The sequence below is a fragment of the Nycticebus coucang genome, chromosome 6 (genome assembly GCF_027406575.1).
Source record: "Nycticebus coucang isolate mNycCou1 chromosome 6, mNycCou1.pri, whole genome shotgun sequence".
In the NCBI taxonomy this organism is placed as follows: domain Eukaryota; kingdom Metazoa; phylum Chordata; class Mammalia; order Primates; family Lorisidae; genus Nycticebus; species Nycticebus coucang.
Window position 1 is genome coordinate 52,547,496 of NC_069785.1, and position 21,341 is coordinate 52,568,836.

At 38.0% G+C, this 21,341-nt stretch overlaps 1 protein-coding gene across 2 annotated transcripts in view; it reads right to left on the reverse strand.

Annotated features, from left to right (window-relative positions):
- The window catches only part of TRPM7 (transient receptor potential cation channel subfamily M member 7), a 122,656-nt gene that overhangs the window by 52,794 nt on the left and 48,521 nt on the right, over window positions 1-21,341 (reverse strand). For both annotated transcript variants that reach the window (XM_053593315.1, XM_053593314.1), the window contains exons 12-19: window positions 17,677-17,811; window positions 9,846-9,899; window positions 6,101-6,241; window positions 5,697-5,831; window positions 4,539-4,819; window positions 3,287-3,515; window positions 1,712-1,867; window positions 1,487-1,630 (exon numbers count right to left, since the gene is read on the reverse strand). In XM_053593315.1, coding sequence (XP_053449290.1) covers window positions 1,487-1,630; window positions 1,712-1,867; window positions 3,287-3,515; window positions 4,539-4,819; window positions 5,697-5,831; window positions 6,101-6,241; window positions 9,846-9,899; window positions 17,677-17,811 — 1,275 coding nt within the window. The remainder of the gene's footprint in view (window positions 1-1,486; window positions 1,631-1,711; window positions 1,868-3,286; window positions 3,516-4,538; window positions 4,820-5,696; window positions 5,832-6,100; window positions 6,242-9,845; window positions 9,900-17,676; window positions 17,812-21,341) is intronic.

The window sequence follows — 21,341 nt, forward strand, 5'->3', positions numbered from 1 at the left end:
ATCTATTTAAAAAAACTGGCTGGGCATGATAGCACATACCTATAGTCCCAGCTACTCTACTCTGGAGACTGGTGAAGGAGGACTGCTTGAGCCCAGAAATTTGAGGCTGCACTCTAGCCCAAGAAACAGCAAAATCCTGTCTCCAAAAATACAAAACCAAAACCAAACAAAAATACTCCCTGAAATAGTCTTTCACCATTTTTATTTATTTATTTTTTAATTTATTATTGAGTTATTTATTTTTTTTAGACTAGAGTCTCACTTTATCGACCCTGGTAGAGTGCTGTGGCCATCATAGCTCACAGGAACCTCAGACCCTTGGGCTCAAGAAATTCTCTTGCCTCAGACTCCCAAGAGGCTGGGACTATAGGCACCCGCCACAATACCCGGCTATTTTTAGAGAGGGGGTCTCGCTCTAGCTCAGGCTGGTTTCCAACTCGTGAGCTTAGGTGATCTGCCCTCCCAAAGGGTTAGGATTACAGGCGTGAGCCACTGCACCGGGTCCTTTTCACCATTATTTTCACTAGATAATTCTTATTTGCTGCTCACAAAGGCTTTTGGTTACCACGTATTTGGTAAGTAAATTTTTAGTTTTAATTAGAACTAAAAATAGGTGTTTATCATCCTAAATGTTGGCAATTTGGACAAAACTAAGAGCTTTTTTTTTTTTTTTAAATTAAAGACATCAAGTCCCACTCTGTTGCCCAGACTACAGTACCATGGCATTGCCTAGCTCACAGCCTCCTCAAACTCCTGGGCTCAAGCAATCCTTGTATCTAAGCCTCCCCAGTAGCTGAGACTATAGGTGTCCACCACAATGCCCAGCTAATTTTTCTATTCTGGGTTTTTTTTTTTTTTTTGTGGTTTTTGGCTGGGGCTGGGTTTGAACCCGCCACCTCCGGCATATGGGACTGGTGCCCTACTCCTTGAGCCACAGGCGCCGCCCAAATTTTTCTATTCTTAGTAGAGAGAGTCTTGCTCTTTCTCAGGTTAGACTTGAATTCCTGAGCTCAAGGGATCTTCCTGCCTCAGGTTCCCAGACTGTGAGGATTACAGGTGTGAGCCACTACTCTGGCCAATTAGGGCTCTTTTAAATGTGAAGTAAGTAAATTTTTAGTGATCTAACTTGTATCAAGATTAGTGTGGACTCTATACCAAAGGTCCCTTAAAAACTACCTTTTAAAAACATTATGCTTGGGTGGTGCCTATAGCTTGGTGGGTAGGACGCCGGCCCCATATACTGAGGGTGACGGGTTCGAACCCAGCCCTGAACAGCTAAAACAACAGTGGCAACTGCAACAAAAATAGCCAGGCATTGTGGCTGGCGCTTGTAGTCCCAGGTACTCGGGAGGCTGAGGTAAGAGAATTGCCCTAGCCCAAGAGCTGGAGGTTGCTGTGAGCTGTGACACCACAGCACTCTACTGAGGGCAACAAAAAAAACACCAAACAACAAAAAACATTATGCTCATGCAATTTAAAAACTTACCGTGTTAAACCAGAATTTGACAATTGGTGCATGATAAAAGGCATAGAACTTTCGTGTGATTGGAAGCTTTTTTGATTTTATTTGTATCTCCATTTCATCCTTTCCTTCATTATTGTCCAAAATTCTTACTTCTTTAAATACTTCCTAAAATAAAAAAATATATTTTTATTGTATACTTACTTGCAATAAATTTGTATTTACTTAAATTTATTTTTTTCTCCTTACCATAGGGATTTCTTCTGTTATGTTTTGAAAGTTGTTTTCACTATCTTCCATTGACATCTGATGAGCATCTTGAGATTGTGGTATATGGGACATTTCAGCCTTAGTTTTATATTCTAGCATTAAGATCGCAGGTGGAACCAAAATGCTTAATATAACCTAAAATTTTTATAAAAACATAAGTTTGCATTTTAAAATTAACGATTCAGGAATATGATAAAAATAAAAAGGTATTAGGTATCTTATGATTGTTATTTAGCCATTTTGCCCTTAATAGCACAGGGGAAAAAAAATGATTTATTTTTTACTTACATATTGTAAAGAGGCATAGTTTGGATTGTTTTAAAAAGTAATAAGATGTATGATTATTACAATAGGATACAGAATAGATTCAATAATTATCATAGACTTGTACTTTAAACAAAATCAGATTACAATTTGTTCTGAAAATACATTTTTCTTTAAACAAAATACAAGTTTTATAAAGGTGTTGTGCACTTAATTTTATCCTAAATCTCTTTGCAAGTGTTCCATGTCATAACATGATTACTCAGCTTGTGCCTCTATAAACAAGGTTTATTTCTAAAACTTTACTTGCAAAATTCTAAAGCATGAAGAAATTATAATTGTGTAACAGGGGTTTCAGTTGGTTATTCTTTAGTAGATGATTAGTATTTGTTAACCACTTGTAACAACTTACAGGTAAACTACTTGCCTGATATCTGCCTTCTACATTTCTGTACCTTATTTAAAAAGATATAAGAGAATGAAAAGGGAAGTTTAAAGCAGTATCTGACATCACTGGAGGTACCCAAATTCTTAGCCATAAAAACTGGGCTCATAAATGTACTTAGCCATAAGTACAAAACTGGTATATGGCTATATAATCTCATCTAATCAGTATACTTCAAGTAACTTAAAAATAACAGATTATTAAATTAGTAAATAGGCCTTGAATTTTAGAATTTTGGAATCATTCTTTCATAAAGCAGTAATTTTCTTTTTTTTTTTTGAGACAGAGTCTCACTTTGTTGCCCTTGGTAGAGTGCTGTGGCATGAAAATGCACGGTAACCTTTAACTCTTGGGCTAAAGTGAACCTCTTACCTCAGCCTCCCAAGTAGCTTGGACTATAAGCACAGCCAGCTATGCCCAGCTATTTTTTTTTTTTAGAGATGGATTCTTGCTCTTGATCAGGCTGGTCTCGAACTCCTGAGCTCAGGCAATCCACCCGCCTTGGCCTCCCAGAGTACTGGGATTATAGGTGTGAGTCACCATAACAGGCCTGATAAAGCAGTAATCTTTTTTCATGGCTGCTCAGGGATGCAATTTACAGTTATTTCTCATTTGTTGCCCTCATACTTATGGCTCACAGTGGATAACATCATGAACACACCCCAAAAATTCAAGAGTAAGGCAAAGAAGGAAAAAAGGGGCCCATTATGCCACTTAGTATGAAATTCCTCTTCTCCTACTGACCAATCACTCTCACAAATCAAGTCATGTTACTATACATCTAGATCTAGACTAATTCCTGTATGTAATCACACACTTTATATCAAATTATTTCTAAGGTATACCTTGTACCAGGAATTTTTCCTCATATTTAGCCTTCCCATCCACATATCAGATAATAACATTTGTGTACAGGTGTGGGCTACAAAAGGTCTAAGTCTTGAAGAAACTGCTAACTTAAGGCAGGTTGAATTACTCCAGTTTTTCAGTTCATAAGTGAGCAATTTCATAGCCATGGTTTCATCTTGTCTGAAGGATTGTTCTAGTAATTCAACTGCTAATTGACCAAAATCACTATAAAAAGATAAAAGCCAAAATACATTTGGATTAACAACTTGCAATTTTAAATCACTATTCTTAAATTCATTCATAATACTTTCCAATTTTTAATATTTTCACATGTACAGAATTCTGAGGCATCAGAATCATAGTAACTCTATGTTTTCAGACATCTAAATCCATGTGGAAATCACAATTTTTTTTTTGAGACACAGTCTCACTATGTCGCCCTCAGTAGAGTGCCATGGCATCATGGCTCACAGCAACCTCAAACTCTTGAGCTCAAAGCGATTCTCCTGCCTCTGCCTCCCAAGTAGCTGGGACTACAGATGCCTGCCACAATGCCTGGCTATTTTTTTGTTGCAGTTGGCATTGTTGTTTAGCAGGCCTGGGCTAGGTTTGAACTTGCCAGCTTTGGTATATATGGCCGGCACCCTACTCACTAAGCTATGGGCACCGAACTGGAAATCACAGAATATCATAATACATTCCATTAAGCACAAGACTGAAAAGGTGAATCCAGACTAACTTCTCTTAAAAATACAACTATAGTCTTATAAGGAACCAAAACCGACACTATCACAAGTGCTGTATAAGTCCCTATATAGTATTTTAAATACAGGAAAAGGTTGGTACCCACTAGACAGGAAGAACAATGTGACTAAGGACTAGCCTTATCACAAGAAACATCTGAATCTTGAATCCCCTGGGCTCCACTTCAAATGGAATTTTTCATCATCTACTTGCTACTCTGCAATTATTAAGATGATTTTTGGCATTTCTTCTTTCTTGCTGAAATACTTAACTCTTGAATTGCCAAATATGATAACCCCTCTTTCACATACATAGGCAGAAAAAGTTTCATTCTGAATTTTAAAACATAGCCAATATATTTAAAAAATAATTTTTCTTACTTACACCAATAAAATTATACATATATACGTATATACGTATCCCCACTAATTGCCTGGCACTATACCACCTATTCAAACACTATTTTACATTTTTAAAATGTTTTCATGATAAAATATCACTTACTTGGAATATTGTTTGAGTTCTTCTGATGTATCATCTACCAGATCACTCTGCTTTGCTTCATAGGCCATTGAACGATAGATCTTACAGGCAACTAATGCTTTAGCCATTGATTCCTCACCATGCTGCCATAAAAAACGGGCCATGACCTGCCTCTTCATAAGGCAAGCCCAAATTAATAGTTCGTTAAGTGGATAAGGAAAGCGCTTTGTTTCTGGATCATCAATATCTACAATTTCATCTTTGGTTCTTTTCTTCTTTCCATCTTCCATAGCCGTATCAATCTTCAGAGGAAAATAAATGTCTTAAGGCTCATTATGATAAGGCCAAATGACATTCATGTTAATGTCAATTTTTATAAAATATCCTTTACATTATCCATCTTTGTATAGCTGCACAAAACAAAATAGTCTAAATTCTGTAAACTTGATTTTTATTATAGATTCATTTTACAAAAATGTTATTTCAACAAAACCATCTTTGTAAGTCTGGCTCACAGCTATAATTCTAGCACTCTGGGAAGCTGAGACATGCAGATTTGCTTGAGCTCAGGAGTTTGAGACCAGCCTGAGCAAGAGTGACATCTTGTCTCTTACTAAATAGAGAGAAATTAGCTGGGCATTACAGCAGGCACCTGTAGTCCCAGCTATTTGGAAAGCTGAGACATGAGGATTTCGTCAGCCCAAGAGTTTGAGGTTGCTGTGAGCTATGATGATACCACAGCACTCAGCCCCACGGGGAGAGTGAGACTCTATCTCAAACCAAATCAAACCCCCAAAGCTGTCTTTGTAATAGATGTTTTCTAATATTAAAATATTAAATATTTCAACTAACATCTGACAGGATACAATTTTAATAAAATAAAAGTCACGATAATACCTTTGTCGTGCATGCTCTTAATCAAGTAAAAATGGAATAAAAGGAGTCAATTTATCAAAACATTTAATTTGGTCACTACCAAAGCTAAATATGAAAAATTTAGTAGAATCATTAACTTATAATGAATATTTCTGTATATGTGTAAATAAAGTCTCAGATATAAATTATATAAAACAAAATATAATTCTTATTAAAACAAGTAATTTTTTGTTTAATACTACTAAGTAATTTAGGAAGAAGAACAAAATAAAAACCTGGAAAGGATAATATTGTAATATATACCTTTGGTCGGTAAGGCTGTGCTGTTTTAATGAAATGATTATGTCTCATTTTTTCCTTTTTATCTGCTCTGTTGCCAAAAGACTCATGACTCTTTCGCAACTGAGGAGTGCTGCTGGAGGTATTTCGGCCAGACCTCTGAAAATGAGATCTTATTAATTTTTACAGATATAAACATTCTGACATTTTATAACATCTCAAAAATCAATTTATGTATCTGTATAAATGTGTCTGTATATTCACACACAAAGTTATGATTGGTTTACAATTTCAATTAATCATAGTTGAAAATCTTGTATCTTTAGGGCAATGTTACTTTCACCCTTCTATGTAACTAATTCTTAATGTTTAAAGTACAGGAGTTAATTTTAAAGCACACATATAGACTTCTGCCAAATTTTACATACCCGATTATTTCCACCAAGACTATTATATATTAACCGAAAACGTTTCCTCGTGTAGGTACATCTGTAGGTTCCTCCCATAAGATACTCAATAACAAGTCCAATATCGATTAGCGTGATCTTGTATCCCGGAGGAAGATTTCCCTGGAAATACAACAATAGTTTTAAATAGACAAGATAGTATTTCTCAATATTGTCACGCCATGCCTAGGAATAAGCCTGCTTTCCAAAACTGACAAATATCTATTCTATGTGAGGGCTGCCAGCAGCTATCTTTACTATGGGAGTAACTTGTTTCTCCATTTCCTTTTGTAAATAAGAAGAGGGGATTCTGAAATTTTAAGGTCTCAGAGGTGTAGCCTGGGACAGAAGTACAGTCTAAAGCAGGAAGTTAAATTTGATTTCTTCATACCAATTTCATTTTCATTGTGGCATATAATCACAAAATGCATTTTCCTGGAAAAAATAATGCCATGAACTATTAATTAGTTTTCCAGACTTGACCCTAAATACATGTACAGTATTTTTTTTTTTTTTTTGTAGAGACAGAGTCTCACTTTATCGCCTTCAGTAGAGTGCCATGATGTCACAGGACTCACAGCAACCTCTAGCTCTTGGGCTTCAGCGATTCTCCTGCCTCAGCCTCCCGAGCAGCTGGGACTACAGGCGCCTGCCACAACGCCCGGCTATTTTTTGGTTGCAGTTCAGCTGGGGCTGGGTTTGAACCCAACACCCTCGGTATATGGGGCCGGTGCCCTACTCACTGAGCCACAGGCGCCACCCGTAAAGTATTTTTTAACCTAAATTGTACAGGCTGTATTATAGGCTACAAAAAGTTTTTATAGCTTTCTCTAGGACTTAACTACCACTTAAAACAACCACTTAAGTTGTTTTTTTTTTTTTGTTTGTAGAGACAGAGTCTCACTGTACCACCCTCTGGTAGAGTGCCGTGGCGTCACACGGCTCACAGCAACCTCTAACTCTCGGGCTTACGCGATTCTCTTGCCTCAACCTCCCGAGCAGCTGGGACCACAGGCGCCCGCCACAACGCCCAGCTATTTTTACAACCACTTAAGTTTTTAACAAAAAGCTAACTAAGACTTCATTTCCTAGACGGCAATTTATAAGCCATTTGAGAGTTTGGAAAGACTGCCTATTTCAAAATTTAACAATTGGTTAATTTTATTAAATAATCTTAAAAGTTTAATCACCAGATGATTTATAAATAGTATTTATTAATTCATTCTGCCCTCTATCACCACCATTCTTTCCATTTCCCTGATTATAATTCAATGAACTTAGTATTAAATGTTCGTTTATTTTTTCCAGTGGTAAGATAGGACTTTTATTAGAAGTTAGAAAGGAATACAGAAGAAGTAAAAAGCACTGGAGCTTCTGGAAGGGGGAAAGTACTGAAGAACTCTCTCAGGAGTCTCCATGTGGGCTCTTTTATCTAGACGTCTGAAGTCTAGAGGATTACGCATGGCTGGTAGTTGGTAGATATTGACAGCATTAACATTAAATGTCTATATTTTTAACATCTGTTTCATTTAGCCAGGTGCAGTGGCTTATGCCTATAATCCCAGCAGTCAGGGAAACTGCGGCAGGAGGATCACTTCCAGTCAGGAGTACGAGACCAGGCTAAGCAAGAGTGAGACCCCCAGCTCTACTAAAACTAGAAAAATTGTGGTGGGTGCCTGCAATCCCAGATACTCAGGAGGCTGAGGAAAGAAGATTGCTTGAGCCAAGGAGTTTGAGGTTGCTGTGAGCTAGGTTGAGACCACAGCACTCTAGGCTGGGCAACAGAACGAGACTCTGCCTCAATAATAATCATAATCATAATAATAATAATAATAACAACAATAAAATTTGTTTCACCTGAAAAATTTCTAATTTTCAAAGACTAATAGTCTTTGAATTTCTAGTTTGAAAATAAACAAAAATATGTATGTTTTACTTTTGGAGGGTTTTTGTATTTTTTTTTCCCTCACAAACTGTAACTCTTACAAAACTCAAGTTATTAATTTGCATCAGAAAATATTCAGTCACTGCCTTTATTTCAGGACTTATTACTTATGGAAATAAAGTTTGGGGGCTTATTTTACTATAGCCACCAATGTAGCAACAGTCAATTTATACAAACTCTCATATTTGTTTCCATAATTAACTACCATAATTCTTTCTGTTGACCCATAAAGGAAATCATAATGTAAATGTGTCTCAGAAACTACTCACACTTTCTGGTTAGTATTAAATAGTAAAATACAAAACACAGAAAATGAAAACATTCCAGCTCTTAGGGAACTTATGAAAGAAAAAAAAAAAAAAAAAAGAGGGCTGGGTGTGGTTGCTCATGCCTGTGATCCCAGCACTCTGGGATGCCAAGGCAGACGGATCACTTGAGCTCATGAGTTCGAGACCAGCCTCAGCAAATGCAAGACCCTGTCTCTAACAATAGCAGGGTGTTGTGGCAGGTGCTGGGGGATCAAGGGGATCACTTGAGCCCAAGAGTTTGAGGTTGCTATGAGGTATGATGCCACAGGACTCTACCAGGGCAAGACAGTGAGACTCGGTCTCAAATTTAAAAAAATAAAAAGGAAAACAAAATGACATTTATGTTTTAAGGTTTTTTTTGCAGTTTTTGGCCAGGGCCGGGTTTGAACCCGCCCCCTCTGGTATATGGGGCCGGTGCCCTACTCCTTTGAGCCACAGGTATCACCCTCTGTTTTAAGTTTTTAATAGTGTACGCAACAATAGTAGAAAATAATTCAAACAAAGAACTCTAAACAGAAAGCATTTTAAGTTAGATAATTAGAAAATATTTTAATCAATTAAATATAGGTACCAGCTGGGTGTCCACAGCTCAGTGGTTAGGGCACCAGCCACAGCCTGGGCCTGCTAAACAAACAAACAACAGAAAAAAAATAGCTGGGCGTTGTGGCAGGCACCTATAGTCCCGGATGCTAAGGAGGCAGAGGCAAGAGAATCACTTGAGCCCAGGAGTTTGAAGTTGCTATGAGAGATGACACCACAGCACTCTACTGAGGGTGACAAAGTGAGACTGTCTCAATAAAATAAATAAAATAAAACATGTCCTATAAATATAGGACCATTATATTAAGGAAAATAAAACCATTAGGTACCAATAATTTAAAAGGCATTAAAGTGTTAATAAATGTTTAAAACTATTAATTGACGAAGAATCACAATAGGAGAAAAGAGGGTTAAGTGTACATCAAATTAAGTCACCAAAGAATCCCTTCAGACAATGTGGCAGTGTCACTACTAATGCTAGATATTTTTAAAAGTGAAGAGAAAACTTCAGCACATTTATTGGCAATGTCTGCCATTAAGATCATCACCCGGTGATTTCCCTCAATTTTCTTATTCAATAACTTTTACATTGGAACAAATCCCTGCTGAACACAAAAAACAAAAACAATCCATCAATGGTCTTCCTTTTATGGACCAGTGAGCTCTATAACATTCATCGCATTCTATCTTGGATGTAGCAGAATCACAGATGACCAGAAACCTATGACAGTTTGTCTTAATTTTATAATCTTTCTTTTTTCTTGATTTCTGAGACATGCTCTTTACTTCTCCCTTAGCACACATTTAGCCCTTATTTTATCTTGCTCTAAAAACTGTTTTATTGCTGTTTTTAAAATGTATTTAACATGCTTTTTGGGAAACACATGAAGTAGAAAAAAAATTTTTTTCATATTTTACAAAAACAATCTCTTACCTGTTTGACATCTCGAACAAGATGAAATAGCATTGGATTTGTTGGGCCTTGTTTCTTTAAGAAGAAAAAACAGAGCAAACTATTATTTGTCTTTTAAAATAACTTATTGTTATGGAGAATAAGGAACATTAAATAAATAAGTGGAAAATTTCCCCCTTTATACAGGACTTTTATGAACCTTCTTATACAAATCATGCTGTCTTGGAGTTATTTCCTTAGGTCCTATTCATAAAGTGGAATAACAAAAGGGTTGTCACATTTACTGTCAAAAAGATAAACGATTTCAGGGTACATAAGTTTTGGTTTTATACAAGTTATGTGAACACTCAATTATACGCAAAATTTAAATTTTCATTTCTTTCATTGATAATGGGGCTCTAGATTCCTTTTCTTCTTGTCAAAATGTCTATTCCTGTAGTTCTGTCACCAATCAAGTTGTATCAGTACTTTAAAAATCTGGAGTAACAAATCTTTAACATCTACATATGCCATCATCTCCCCATTATCTTACTTCTCTGTATGTATACTATCGAAGTGGACTAATCACGTTTCATCTTTATAGTGACCTCATTCGATGTCATTCTGTATTTTGAAAACAGTCAGGAATGCAAGATGGAAGTAAACGACCTTAAAGGACTTTAGGAAATCCTCTGACTCATCTGAAATTTAATTAATACAATGAATTCTATCTGGCATAAATCACAGAGTTATTGTCAATACTTTAACTTCTATTGTTTGAAAGAACTATTGAATTGGATTTAATCTCACCACTTAATTGTTTAATAGGAAGGGTTATGGAGAAACAATCCAGTCTACTTTTCTACTTTGATCACATCTATTTTGCACTACATTTTCAAATCTGAGTGCACATACCACTATTTCTCTTGGAACAAATTTTCTTTGGTACCCTTAGTTTTCAAATTCAATATTTAAGATGAGTATAACTGGTTCTGCATATAAACTGTATTTTAGGTTACTTTGCTCTGATTCTTTTTATACTATTTAGTCTATCAACTCAGGGGCTAAGTTCTCTCTGCCAATTCTCCCCCATACGTTAACTTTTAAAATCAAACATGTCTAAGTTAATCAGAAGTATCTAATAGTGGGGCGTGGTGGCTCACACCTATAATCCTAACACTCTAGGAGCATGAGGTAGGTGGATTGTCTGAGCTCAGGAGTAAAGACCAATCTGAGCAAGAGCAAGACGACATCTCTATGAAAATAGAAAAACTAGCCAGGTTTTGTGACGGGTGCCTATAGTCCCAGATACTCAGGTGGCTGAGGCAAGAGGATCACTTCAGCCCAGGAGTTTGAGATTGGTACTCTACCCCGAGCAGCAGAGTGAGACTCTGTCTCCAAGAAAAAAAGATATCTCATGTTTTCGGGAGTATCAGGAAACTTCATTGTCCTAACAATCTATAATCACATGAAAATGTACCTAGCCTACAGTATTCAGTGCAGTAACATGCAGTGTAAGCTTGTATCTTAGGAGCAACAGTGTATAGTTTAGTAGCCTCAAGGCTGGATCCTTGAGGTTTGTGAAAGAAAACTCCATGATGTTTACAGAATGAGAAAATTACCTCATGATGCATTTCTTAAAATGTATCCACATCATTAAGTAACACACATCTGTGCTGGAATGTTAACATAGTTATCAGAAGGTTAATAAAACTATGTGCCTTGGCTTGGGAAAAAACAGAGAGAAAAAAGAAAATGTACTTACAATTTTTGGGATTCTATTTTACTTTAATCAAAATTAAATCCATTAAAAACAAATTCTTAGTAAAAACTAAATATACTTTAACACAGCAATTCTCAAAGTATAGAATGGGGACTCTTGAGGCCCCCAAGACCCTTTCAAAACTATTTTCATAATTATATAAAAATTCTATTTGCATTGTTTCCTTCTCATTTTCATTCAAGTTTTCAGAGGGGTTTTCCAAGGGCTTCTTGATGTCACTAGACCTGGGATGCCAACGATGTTCGATGTAATTGTGCAAATTGTATTAAAAGAGAAAGAATGGGAGAAAATATATGGGTAAGATTTTATTTATATCTTAGCTAATATTTAGGTCAGATATAAAAGAGCCCAAAAGAAAATCACAACCCACAGGGAAGATACAATTGGACTTACCTATGCCACCAGGCTTCATGGAAGCAGGGGCATGGCCTTTGAGCTAAGTTCTAAACAATGAATAAATCTCAATAAATGGTTACGGCACCAGCCACATACACCAAGGCTGGCAGGTTCGAACCTGGCCAGGGCCAACTGCAACAACAAAAAAAACAGCCAGGCATTGTGGAGGGCACCTGTAGTCCCAGCTACTTAAGCATACTTAACTCCATTTTCAATAAATGCTGAGGCAAGAGAATAGCTTAAGCCCAGGAGCTTGAGGTTGCTGTGAGCTATGATGCCACAGCACTCTACCGAGGGCAACATGGTGAGAGTCTTGTCTCAGAAAAATAAAGTAACATAAAATAACAAATCTCAATAAATGAGGAATAGGTGGAAGCAAATCATACTAACACTGTGCGAATAGCAAATGTCTTTTTTAAGAGATTCATATTTTTGCCAGGTACAGTGGCTCACACCTATAATCCTAGCATTTTGGGAGGCTGAGGTGGGTGGATTGCCTGAGCTCACGAGTGAAAGACCAGCCTGAACAAGAGCGAGACCCCATCTCTTAAAAATAGCTGGGCATTGTGGCAGGCCCCTGTAATCCTAGCTACTTGGGAGACTGAGGCAAGAGGATCACTTGAGCCCAAGAGTTTGAGGTTGCTGTGAGCTATGAGGCCATGGCACTCTACCAAGGAAGGGTGGCAAAGTGAAACTCTGTCTCAGGAAGAAAAAAAAAAAAAAAAATATATATATATATATATATATATTTATTTATTTATTTACGAAGTAGTAGGTAGACATTATAGTTGACATACTCAGTATTAGGGCAGGTAAGAAGAGATAAAAAAAGGCAGAGTGAGGGAAACACTCATAGCTCAGTGGGTAGGGTGCTGGCCACATACACCAAGGCTAAAACAACAATAACAACTACAACAACAACAACAAAAAAATAGATGGGTGTTGTGGTGGGCACCTGTAATCCAAACTACTTGAGAGGCTGAGGCAAGAGAATCACTTAAGCCCAAAAGTTTGATTGAGGTTGCTGTGAGCTGTGATAGCACAGCACTCTACTGATGGCGACACAGTGAGACTCTGTCTCAAAAAAAATCAGAGTGACAGAGGTAGCTAGGGGAATGTGTGAAGATCTTTGAAAATCAGTATTTGAGTGCTATTGGATACACACGTACTGGGGAGCCATCAAAGGTTTCTGAATTCAGAAAGATATAGTAAAATAATGTCATTGCAAAAATAATTAGCCTAAAAAACTGATTTGAGAAAACACTATGGACAAGGAGATTAGATTACTGAAGTGGTATAGACTAGAAATGATTAAGTAGTACAAAGACATTAGGAATGAAAAGGAGGAGATAAACAGGTAGAAACTGATGAATGAATGGGCACAGCTTTATAGAAAAGTGAAAGTTAGAAAGCTAGGATTGGGTCATGGTGTTCATCAAAGGATAGCTCAATTAAATTTACGTTGGCAACACAGAAAAACACTAAGAAGGGAAGTATTTACCTCTCCAATATAGCGACTTGAATTTTGAAATGAAATAAAAAAGGCTTTGTGATGAGAAAGGCTTTGTGACCTTTTCAGGATTTTTTTTACAAGAAAAATGAAAAACAGTGTTTAAGCCAGGGGTCCTCAAACCGTGGCCCACTGAGGACATTTATCTGGCCCGTGGGTGTTTTTGCCACAGCTGCCTGTCCTGCTTAGCAGCTGACTCATCCCGGGCCACAGTGCGCATGTGTGGAATGTGCACCGCACTCTCTGACTCCCCTCCTTCTCTTTGTCTCCTCTCAATCTCGGGTGGATCGAACTAGTTACCAGCTTGCCTGTGCAGAGCCTGCTGCTGCCTGAGGACCGTGTTAAGAACAAGTTAGGATTTTTTTTTTTTTTGAAGTCAGGAGGTCTTTTTTTATTTTGCAGTTAGTACAGCCTTTTTTTGCAGTTAAAGGGGAGCCTTTTTTCCCTGAAGTTAGGAGGTTTTTTTTTTTTTTTTTTAAGATAGAAGAGCTTTTTCTTTTTTTTGTAGAGACAGTCTCACTTCATTGCCCTCGGTAAAGTGCCATGGGGTCACAGCTCACAGCAACCTCCAACTCCTGGGCTTAGGTGATTCTCTTGCCTCAGCCTCCAGAGCAGCTGGGACTACTGGTGCCTGCCACAATGCACGGCTATTTTTTTGTTGCAGTTTGGCTGGGGGTGGGTTTGAACCTGCCACCTTCGGTATATGGTGCCGGCGCCCTATCAACTGAGCCACAGGTGCTGCCCGAAGAGCCTTTTTTTAAAAAGTTGGTTAGTTGGTTGGGGGTGGTTTCTAGGGGGGGGGTTGCATCTCAGTGATAACACAAATAGTCAGCACTCAGTGCTAATGCAAATGGTCAGCGCTCAGAGGTAATGCAAATAGTCAGTGCTCTGTGGTAATGATAATTGTAAGTGTTCAGTGTTAATGCAAATGGTCAGTGCTCAGTATCAAGGCAAATTGTCAGCGGTCAGTGTTATTGCATGGGGGCCCCAAACTGGTAATCTGCCTAAGGTCCCATGGGAACTTAATCTGGCTCTGCAGACAGTCGAGGAGTAGGAAACCCAGTTTAATTGACAGTAAATGCATTTATATTCTGATTGCTATTCAGTTGTTGTATGTTGTGTGCTGTGTAAGTCCCTGTTCACACTGTTGCCATCTCTGAGCAGTGCAAGTTCAGCCATATGCTTGTATGGCTGAACTCGCATTAGATTTGGAAGAAAAAAGGCATACGTGCCTTCTTTTTTCCTGCAGTGGAATCTGATCCCATGGGTCTTCTCACCCATGCGATCAGATTCCTGTGCAAGTTCACAGAAGGCAGTGCGGTTCACACAGGGTAGTGTGAACTGGAAAGGTGGTGGAGGAACCGGCTCTGTAATCATGCCTGTTCCTGCACCGCACCAGTGTGAGCCTGAGGTAAAAGTGGAGTTCCACCATCTGGGCACTGGTGAGGCTGAAATGATGTAGACTGGCAAGGCTGCATTGCTGGACACTGGTCAGACTGCATGGATGGGCAGTGCAGTCTATATGTCTCTGTGTGGGCAAAGTTATTGCTGGTATATTGTTTTTGGAGCGCTATATATATATGTATTGGTATTTACTAATAGCAATTTGGAATCCCTAGGATACTAATAGCAATTTGACATCAAGAAAGAGAAAATTGACTCTGAGTGTAGGATATTCAAAAACCAGTGGACTCGTGATTACTTTTTCATGCAGTACAAGGAAAGAGCTGTGTGTTTGATATGCCAGAATATAGTGTCTGTGTTCAAAGAAGACAATTTGTGTCGACACTATCAAATTCAACATAAAGGTAATTATCATTGTTTGGTCAGAGAAGTGAGAAAAAATAAAATATTAAAACTGAAAAATACATTGACAACTCAGCAAAATACTTTTGTGAAGCAGAAACAGCTAAATACTTCATCACTGTGAGCAAGTTTTCAAGTTGCCAAGCTAATAGCATGCACTGGCAGACCATTCGTGGAGGGAGAATTTGTTAAAGAATGCCTTCTTTCTGTTCCCAAAGAGATGTGTCCAGAGAAGGCTGATTTATTTAGTACAGTGAGTCTTTCAGGACCTACAATTACACGAAGGATTGAAGAAATAGGACACAATTTGCATCAGCATTTGCAAAACACAACTTTCCTATTTTTCCCTGGCACTTGACAAAAGTAATGATGTTTGTGATTCTGCACAACTTCCAATTTTTATTTGTGAGACAAATGACTATTTCTAAGTCACAGAAGAGCTTGCTGCACTGCAAAGCATCAAAGGAACAACTATAGGAGAGGATATCTATGAAAAGATTTGCCAAACTGTGAATGGTTTGGAGCTGGACTGGGCTAAACTAGCCAGTGTGACTACTGATGGTGCTCCTAGCATGCTGGGATCTAAGAAAGGAGTAATTGCTGGGGTGGTGCCTGTGGCTCAAAGGAGTAGGGCACCAGCCCCATAAGCTGCAGGTGGCAGGTTCAAACCCAGCCCTAGCCAAAAAACAGCAGAAAAAAAAAAAAAAAAAAGAAAGGAGTAATTGCTTGCATTAACCAAGAGATGGCTTGCATAAACCAAGAGATGGACAAACATAACCATTCTCATCCAATAGCCATACACTGCCTCATCCACCAACAAGCACTGTGTAGTAAATCACTGAAGTGGGACTCTTATGAAAATTGTGGTATCTTGTTTTAACTTCATTAGAGCTAATGTTCTAAAGCACAGACAATTCAGGAATTTCTGTCTGAGCTAAATGTTGCCTATGAAGATATTCTGTACCAAACAGAAGTCCATTGGCTGAGTCGAGGGAGAGTTTTGAAACATTTCTATGATTTACTTCCACAGATTACAGCTTTTCTGCTTTCAAAAAACAAAGAAGTACCAGAGCTCAATGATGCAGAATGGAAATGGCACCTTGCCTTTCTGACAGCTGTAACAGAGCTACTCAACAGTTTCAATGTGCAACTTCAAGGAAAGGGGAAGCTCATCTGTGATATGCAATCACATGTGAAAGCATGTGAAGTAAAATCAGACCTCCTCTTCAAACAAGTGAAGGAGGAAAATTTCTGTCATCTCCCCACAACTCAAAATCTGTTAGCAGAAAAACCACTGATTGCATTCCCAAACAAATCATGTGTGGATTCACTGGAAAAGTTGCAAAGGAGTTCCCATTTAGATTTAAAGAGCTTCAGCTCCATGAACAGGACATACAGCTTTTCCGTAACCCATTTTCTATCAACATTGAAAATGTGGATACAATTTACCAAATGGAACTGACTGAACTGCAGAATTGTGACTCTCTGAAAGACGCATTCAAGTCAAGCAGCCTTCCTAATTTCTATGCATCTCTCCCCTCTGAGACACATCCTAATCTCAGGAACCATGCACTCAAAATGGCAACCATCTTTGGCAGCACTTATGTCTGTGAACAGACTTTTTCCAGAATGAAACATGAAATCTCCAACCAGATCTAGACTAACTGATGCACACTTGCATCACTTGTTACGACTAGCAGTGACAAATATGGAACCGGACATTGACCATCTCATTAGCAAAAGCAGGCCCATAGTTCCCATTGATATACTGGTAAGTTTGTTGATTTAACTTTAGTTGTTCTTCATTTTAAATACTGTATTTGTTCCCATTTTGTTTTTTTACTTCAAAATAAGATATGTGCAGTGTGCATAGGAATTTGTTCATAGTTTTTTTTTTTAAACTATAGTCCGGCCCTCCAACGGTCTAAGGGACAGTGAACTGGTCCCCTGTTTAAAAAGTTCGAGGACCCCTGATTTAAGCTAAAAGCAATATAACCATGAAGTCAAAACTATAAATATAAGAAACAAAAGAGGAAAGGCAATATATAATTCCTCCACTAGACAAAAGGAGTCGAAAGAAACATAATTACCCTATAATTAAGAAATTGATCCTACAGTGTTAAAAAAGAATAGGGAGAGGAAAAGGGAGATAGGGATACAAAGTCTACATCTCTTTTCTCTATGACAATGGTGACAGGGAAGGGCTCCAAAAACAGGAAAAGGTCTCACGCTGTTATATAATCAATCTAGTAAGACTTGCTATAGTTTTTTCATATAACCAAGCAAGATATTAAAGACTTTATCAATAGCAATGGATAAGTTCAGGTAAAATAACATTTCCCAAAGATGATGTAAGCCAACAAAGAATTTTTACTTACAGTGTTGTAAAGTTCTTCCAGTCTTGGAATGGTAAGGAACTTATGCATGCTTACTCCATTTTCAATAAGAAGTTTTACAAAGGCAACTCTATCCATTACAAGAGCGTCAAGCATAGCTTGCTCCAAAGATCCAACCTAAGTGTCAAGATTAATAATAAATAATAAATGTATTTCACACATTTTAATCACACAAACACTTCTAAATGTAAATCCTTAAAATTTATACCTACTTGTTCCTGCAGAATTTTAAAACAAATTAGAAAGATGCAAACAGAAAAAGGCTAGAAACTTAAGGTATTAGGGTCAGACAAAAAGACCTTTCTAGAACAGCATTCCCCAAAGAATACTGCATAAACTCTATTTCTGCAGGTGAAAAATTGTTGCGCAGGGAGGAGAAAAACAATAATTTTGGGAAAGAATATCTTAGAGCAATGGTTCTCAATATTTAGGGAAGTTTTGGTTTTTTAAGGAGGGATCATGTCAATAACTGGGTGCCATTACTAACACTTAATGGATACCAGCTACCTTTCAATATGCTGGATGATGCCACTCAAAAAGGAACCATCTCACATCCCACAGAACTTTCTATTATCTTATTAGATACTCATGAATGGAAAACCAGGAATTCTGCTTTATGAATGAACATAGAGTAGTTGTCATGGTTTTTATTCTACAATGAATCTTCTGAAAATACACCTATCTTATAAGTCACACACGATTATACTTAGTTTTCTTTTTTTCTTTTTTAATTTCATTTTTTTTTGTAGAGACAGAGCTTCACTTTATCACCCTTGGTACAGTGTTGTGGCATCACAGCTCACAGCAACCTCTAGCTCCTGGGCTTAGGTGACTCTCTTGCCTCAGCCTCCCCAGTAGCTGGGACTACAGGGGCTCACCACAACGCCCAGCTATTTTTTTGTTGCAGTTTGGCCGGGGTCAGGCCTGAACCTGCCACCCTGCCACCCTCAGTATATGGGGTCGGCACCCTACTCACTGAGCCACAGGTGCCTCCTGATTATATTTAGTTTTCTTTAGAAATTTAACAGAAATTAGATGGGGTGTGGTGGCGCACACCTGTAATCCCAGCACTTTGGGAGGCCAAGGCAGGAGGACTGCCTGAGCCTAGAGTTTGAGTCCAGCCAGGACAATACAGCAAAACCATGTCTCTACAAAAAAATTTGAACAAATATTAAAAAAGAAACTTAAACATATATAACTCACTATTAGGGACAACAACCACTTGACAGCAAAATAACCTGTGTCATTTGAGTTTAGGTTCATATAACACATCTGTATCCTTCAGTCTGTAGTTGCCCCTTATAAATTTTTAGACCCTATTTTATACTTCTCAATAGACTTCCTAATCAAATCCTGAGAAATTAATAGTCACACATGAAATGTACAGATTTTATCATTAATAAAGGTTGTTTCAAGATCTTCTATTATTCCTTCTGCATATTTTTAATACTTAGGAACAACATGACAAAAAAATCTTTGTGGCAAAAATCAATACCAAAACCATTGTGTTTCTTTTTTACCTGTTACTTTTCAGTCTTATTTTGATTGTCTTCAGAGGTTTACCACACAGCTATACAACTTCTCTATAGCAGCTTGTATTACCATTTCTTTCTCCAATCTATCCTCAATTTCCATCACCTAGCAAGGATATGACCTTCATGATATTTTAAGTATATACTGATGAAATATATGCCTTACACATGATGGAATTTCAAAATGGAAGGTATGTTTTCTCTGACATTTTTCATTACTCAGTTCTGTCATAACAAGGAAAATATTTTGACATTATACTTAATAATAGGATCTAATTTATAAGAACATAAGACTTCTTCATTTTCTTTACATTAATAACTATAATTTTTTAATAGCCTGTAATTTATCATGGCATGTTATTCCTAAATTATTTATTTCCATCATTCTCTTATCACATAAAAAATGATTCTGGTTTATTATTACTCATTTCTAACATTAATATTCTAATATTATTCTAGTGCCCACTTGGTTCTCTCCTTTTTCTTTTCTTTTTTTTTTTTTTTTTTTTTTGTAGAGACAAGAGTCTCACTTTACAGCCCTCGGTAGAGTGCTGTAGCATCACACAGCTCACAGCAACCTCCAACTCCTGGGCTTACGCGATTCTCTTGCCTCAGCCTCCCGAGTAGCTGGGACTACAGGCGCCTGCCACAACGCCCAGCTATTTTTTGGTTGCAGTTCAGCTGGGGCTGGGTTTGAACCCGCCACCCTCGGTATATGGGGCCGGCGCCTTACCGACTGAGCCACAGGCGCCGCCTATCCTTTTTCTTTTCTTATCCTAGACTTGCAAGGGGTTTTTATCTGTTTCTCATAGTATTTAAGTTACCAACAACATACCTGTATTAGTTTACACACATATAGCGTAATTATACGTGTAGTAAGTTTAGGCAGCTCACTTACATCTTTTATGTTACTATTCTTGAACATCTCCTTACTGCAATATCTACCTTTAATATGATCACTTTTTTGTTTAATTACAATTAGGGCATTACATTGGTTTAAAAAACATTTATGTAGTAGGCTGGCTGTGGGGGCTCACACCTGCAATCCTAGCACTCTGAGAGATGGAGACAGGTGAATTGATTGAGCTCACGAGTTCAAGACCAGCCTGAGCAAGAGAGACCCCATTTCTACTAAAAATTGAAAAAACTGAGGCAAGAGGATCACTTGAGCCCCAAAATTTGAGCTATGACAGCACGTCACTCTACCCAGACAGTTTGAGACTCTTGTCTCAAAAAAATAAAGAAAATGTATGTAGTACTTATGAAATTTCATTTTAGTATAATAAAACAAGAGCATAAAGTAGACAGGCATAGTGGTGGCCACCTGCAGTCCCAGCTACTAAGAAGATGGATGAACCTAGGAGTCTGAGGTTGCTGTTAGCTATGACATCACAGCACTCTACCCAGGGTGACATAGTGATATTCTGTCTCGAGAACAAAAAAAAAAAAAGGGTAACAAAATTCTCCTTTGTGGGCGGCACCTGTAGCTCAGTCAGTAAGGCACCGGCCCCATATACCAAGGGTGGCAGGTTCAAACCTGGCCCTGGCCAAACTGCAACCAAAAAAATAGCTGGGCGTGGTGGCGGGCGCCTGTAGTCCCAGCTACTTGGGAGGCTGAGGCAAGAGAATCGCTTAAGCCCAGGAGTTGGAAGTTGCTGTGAGCTGTGTGAGGCCATGGCACTCTACCGAGGGCCATAAAGTGAGACTCTGTCTCTACAAAAGAAAAACAAAAACAAACAAAATTCTCCTTTGTAAAAAAAAAAAGAAAAAAAACATTCTATCTGATTGGGTTTATAACCACTAATCCAAAAAAAACAACAAATCCTGATTAAAGAAGATGCCATTTAAAAAAATGAATGTGCTGGGGCGGCGCCTGTGGCTCAGTTGGTAAGGCGCAGGCCCCATATACCGAGGGTGGTGGGTTCAAGCCCGGCCCCGGCTGAACTGCAACCAAAAAAAAAAAAAAAAAAGAATGTGCTTTGTAAGCAGCATTTTCTCATTCATATGATGCATCACTGAACTTCTGGCAATCAAGAGGAAAAAAAGGAAAACAACTGTCCTGCAAAATCTAAGTTTAGCAAGAAGCATAAAATCAAATAGACAACATTATGCAGA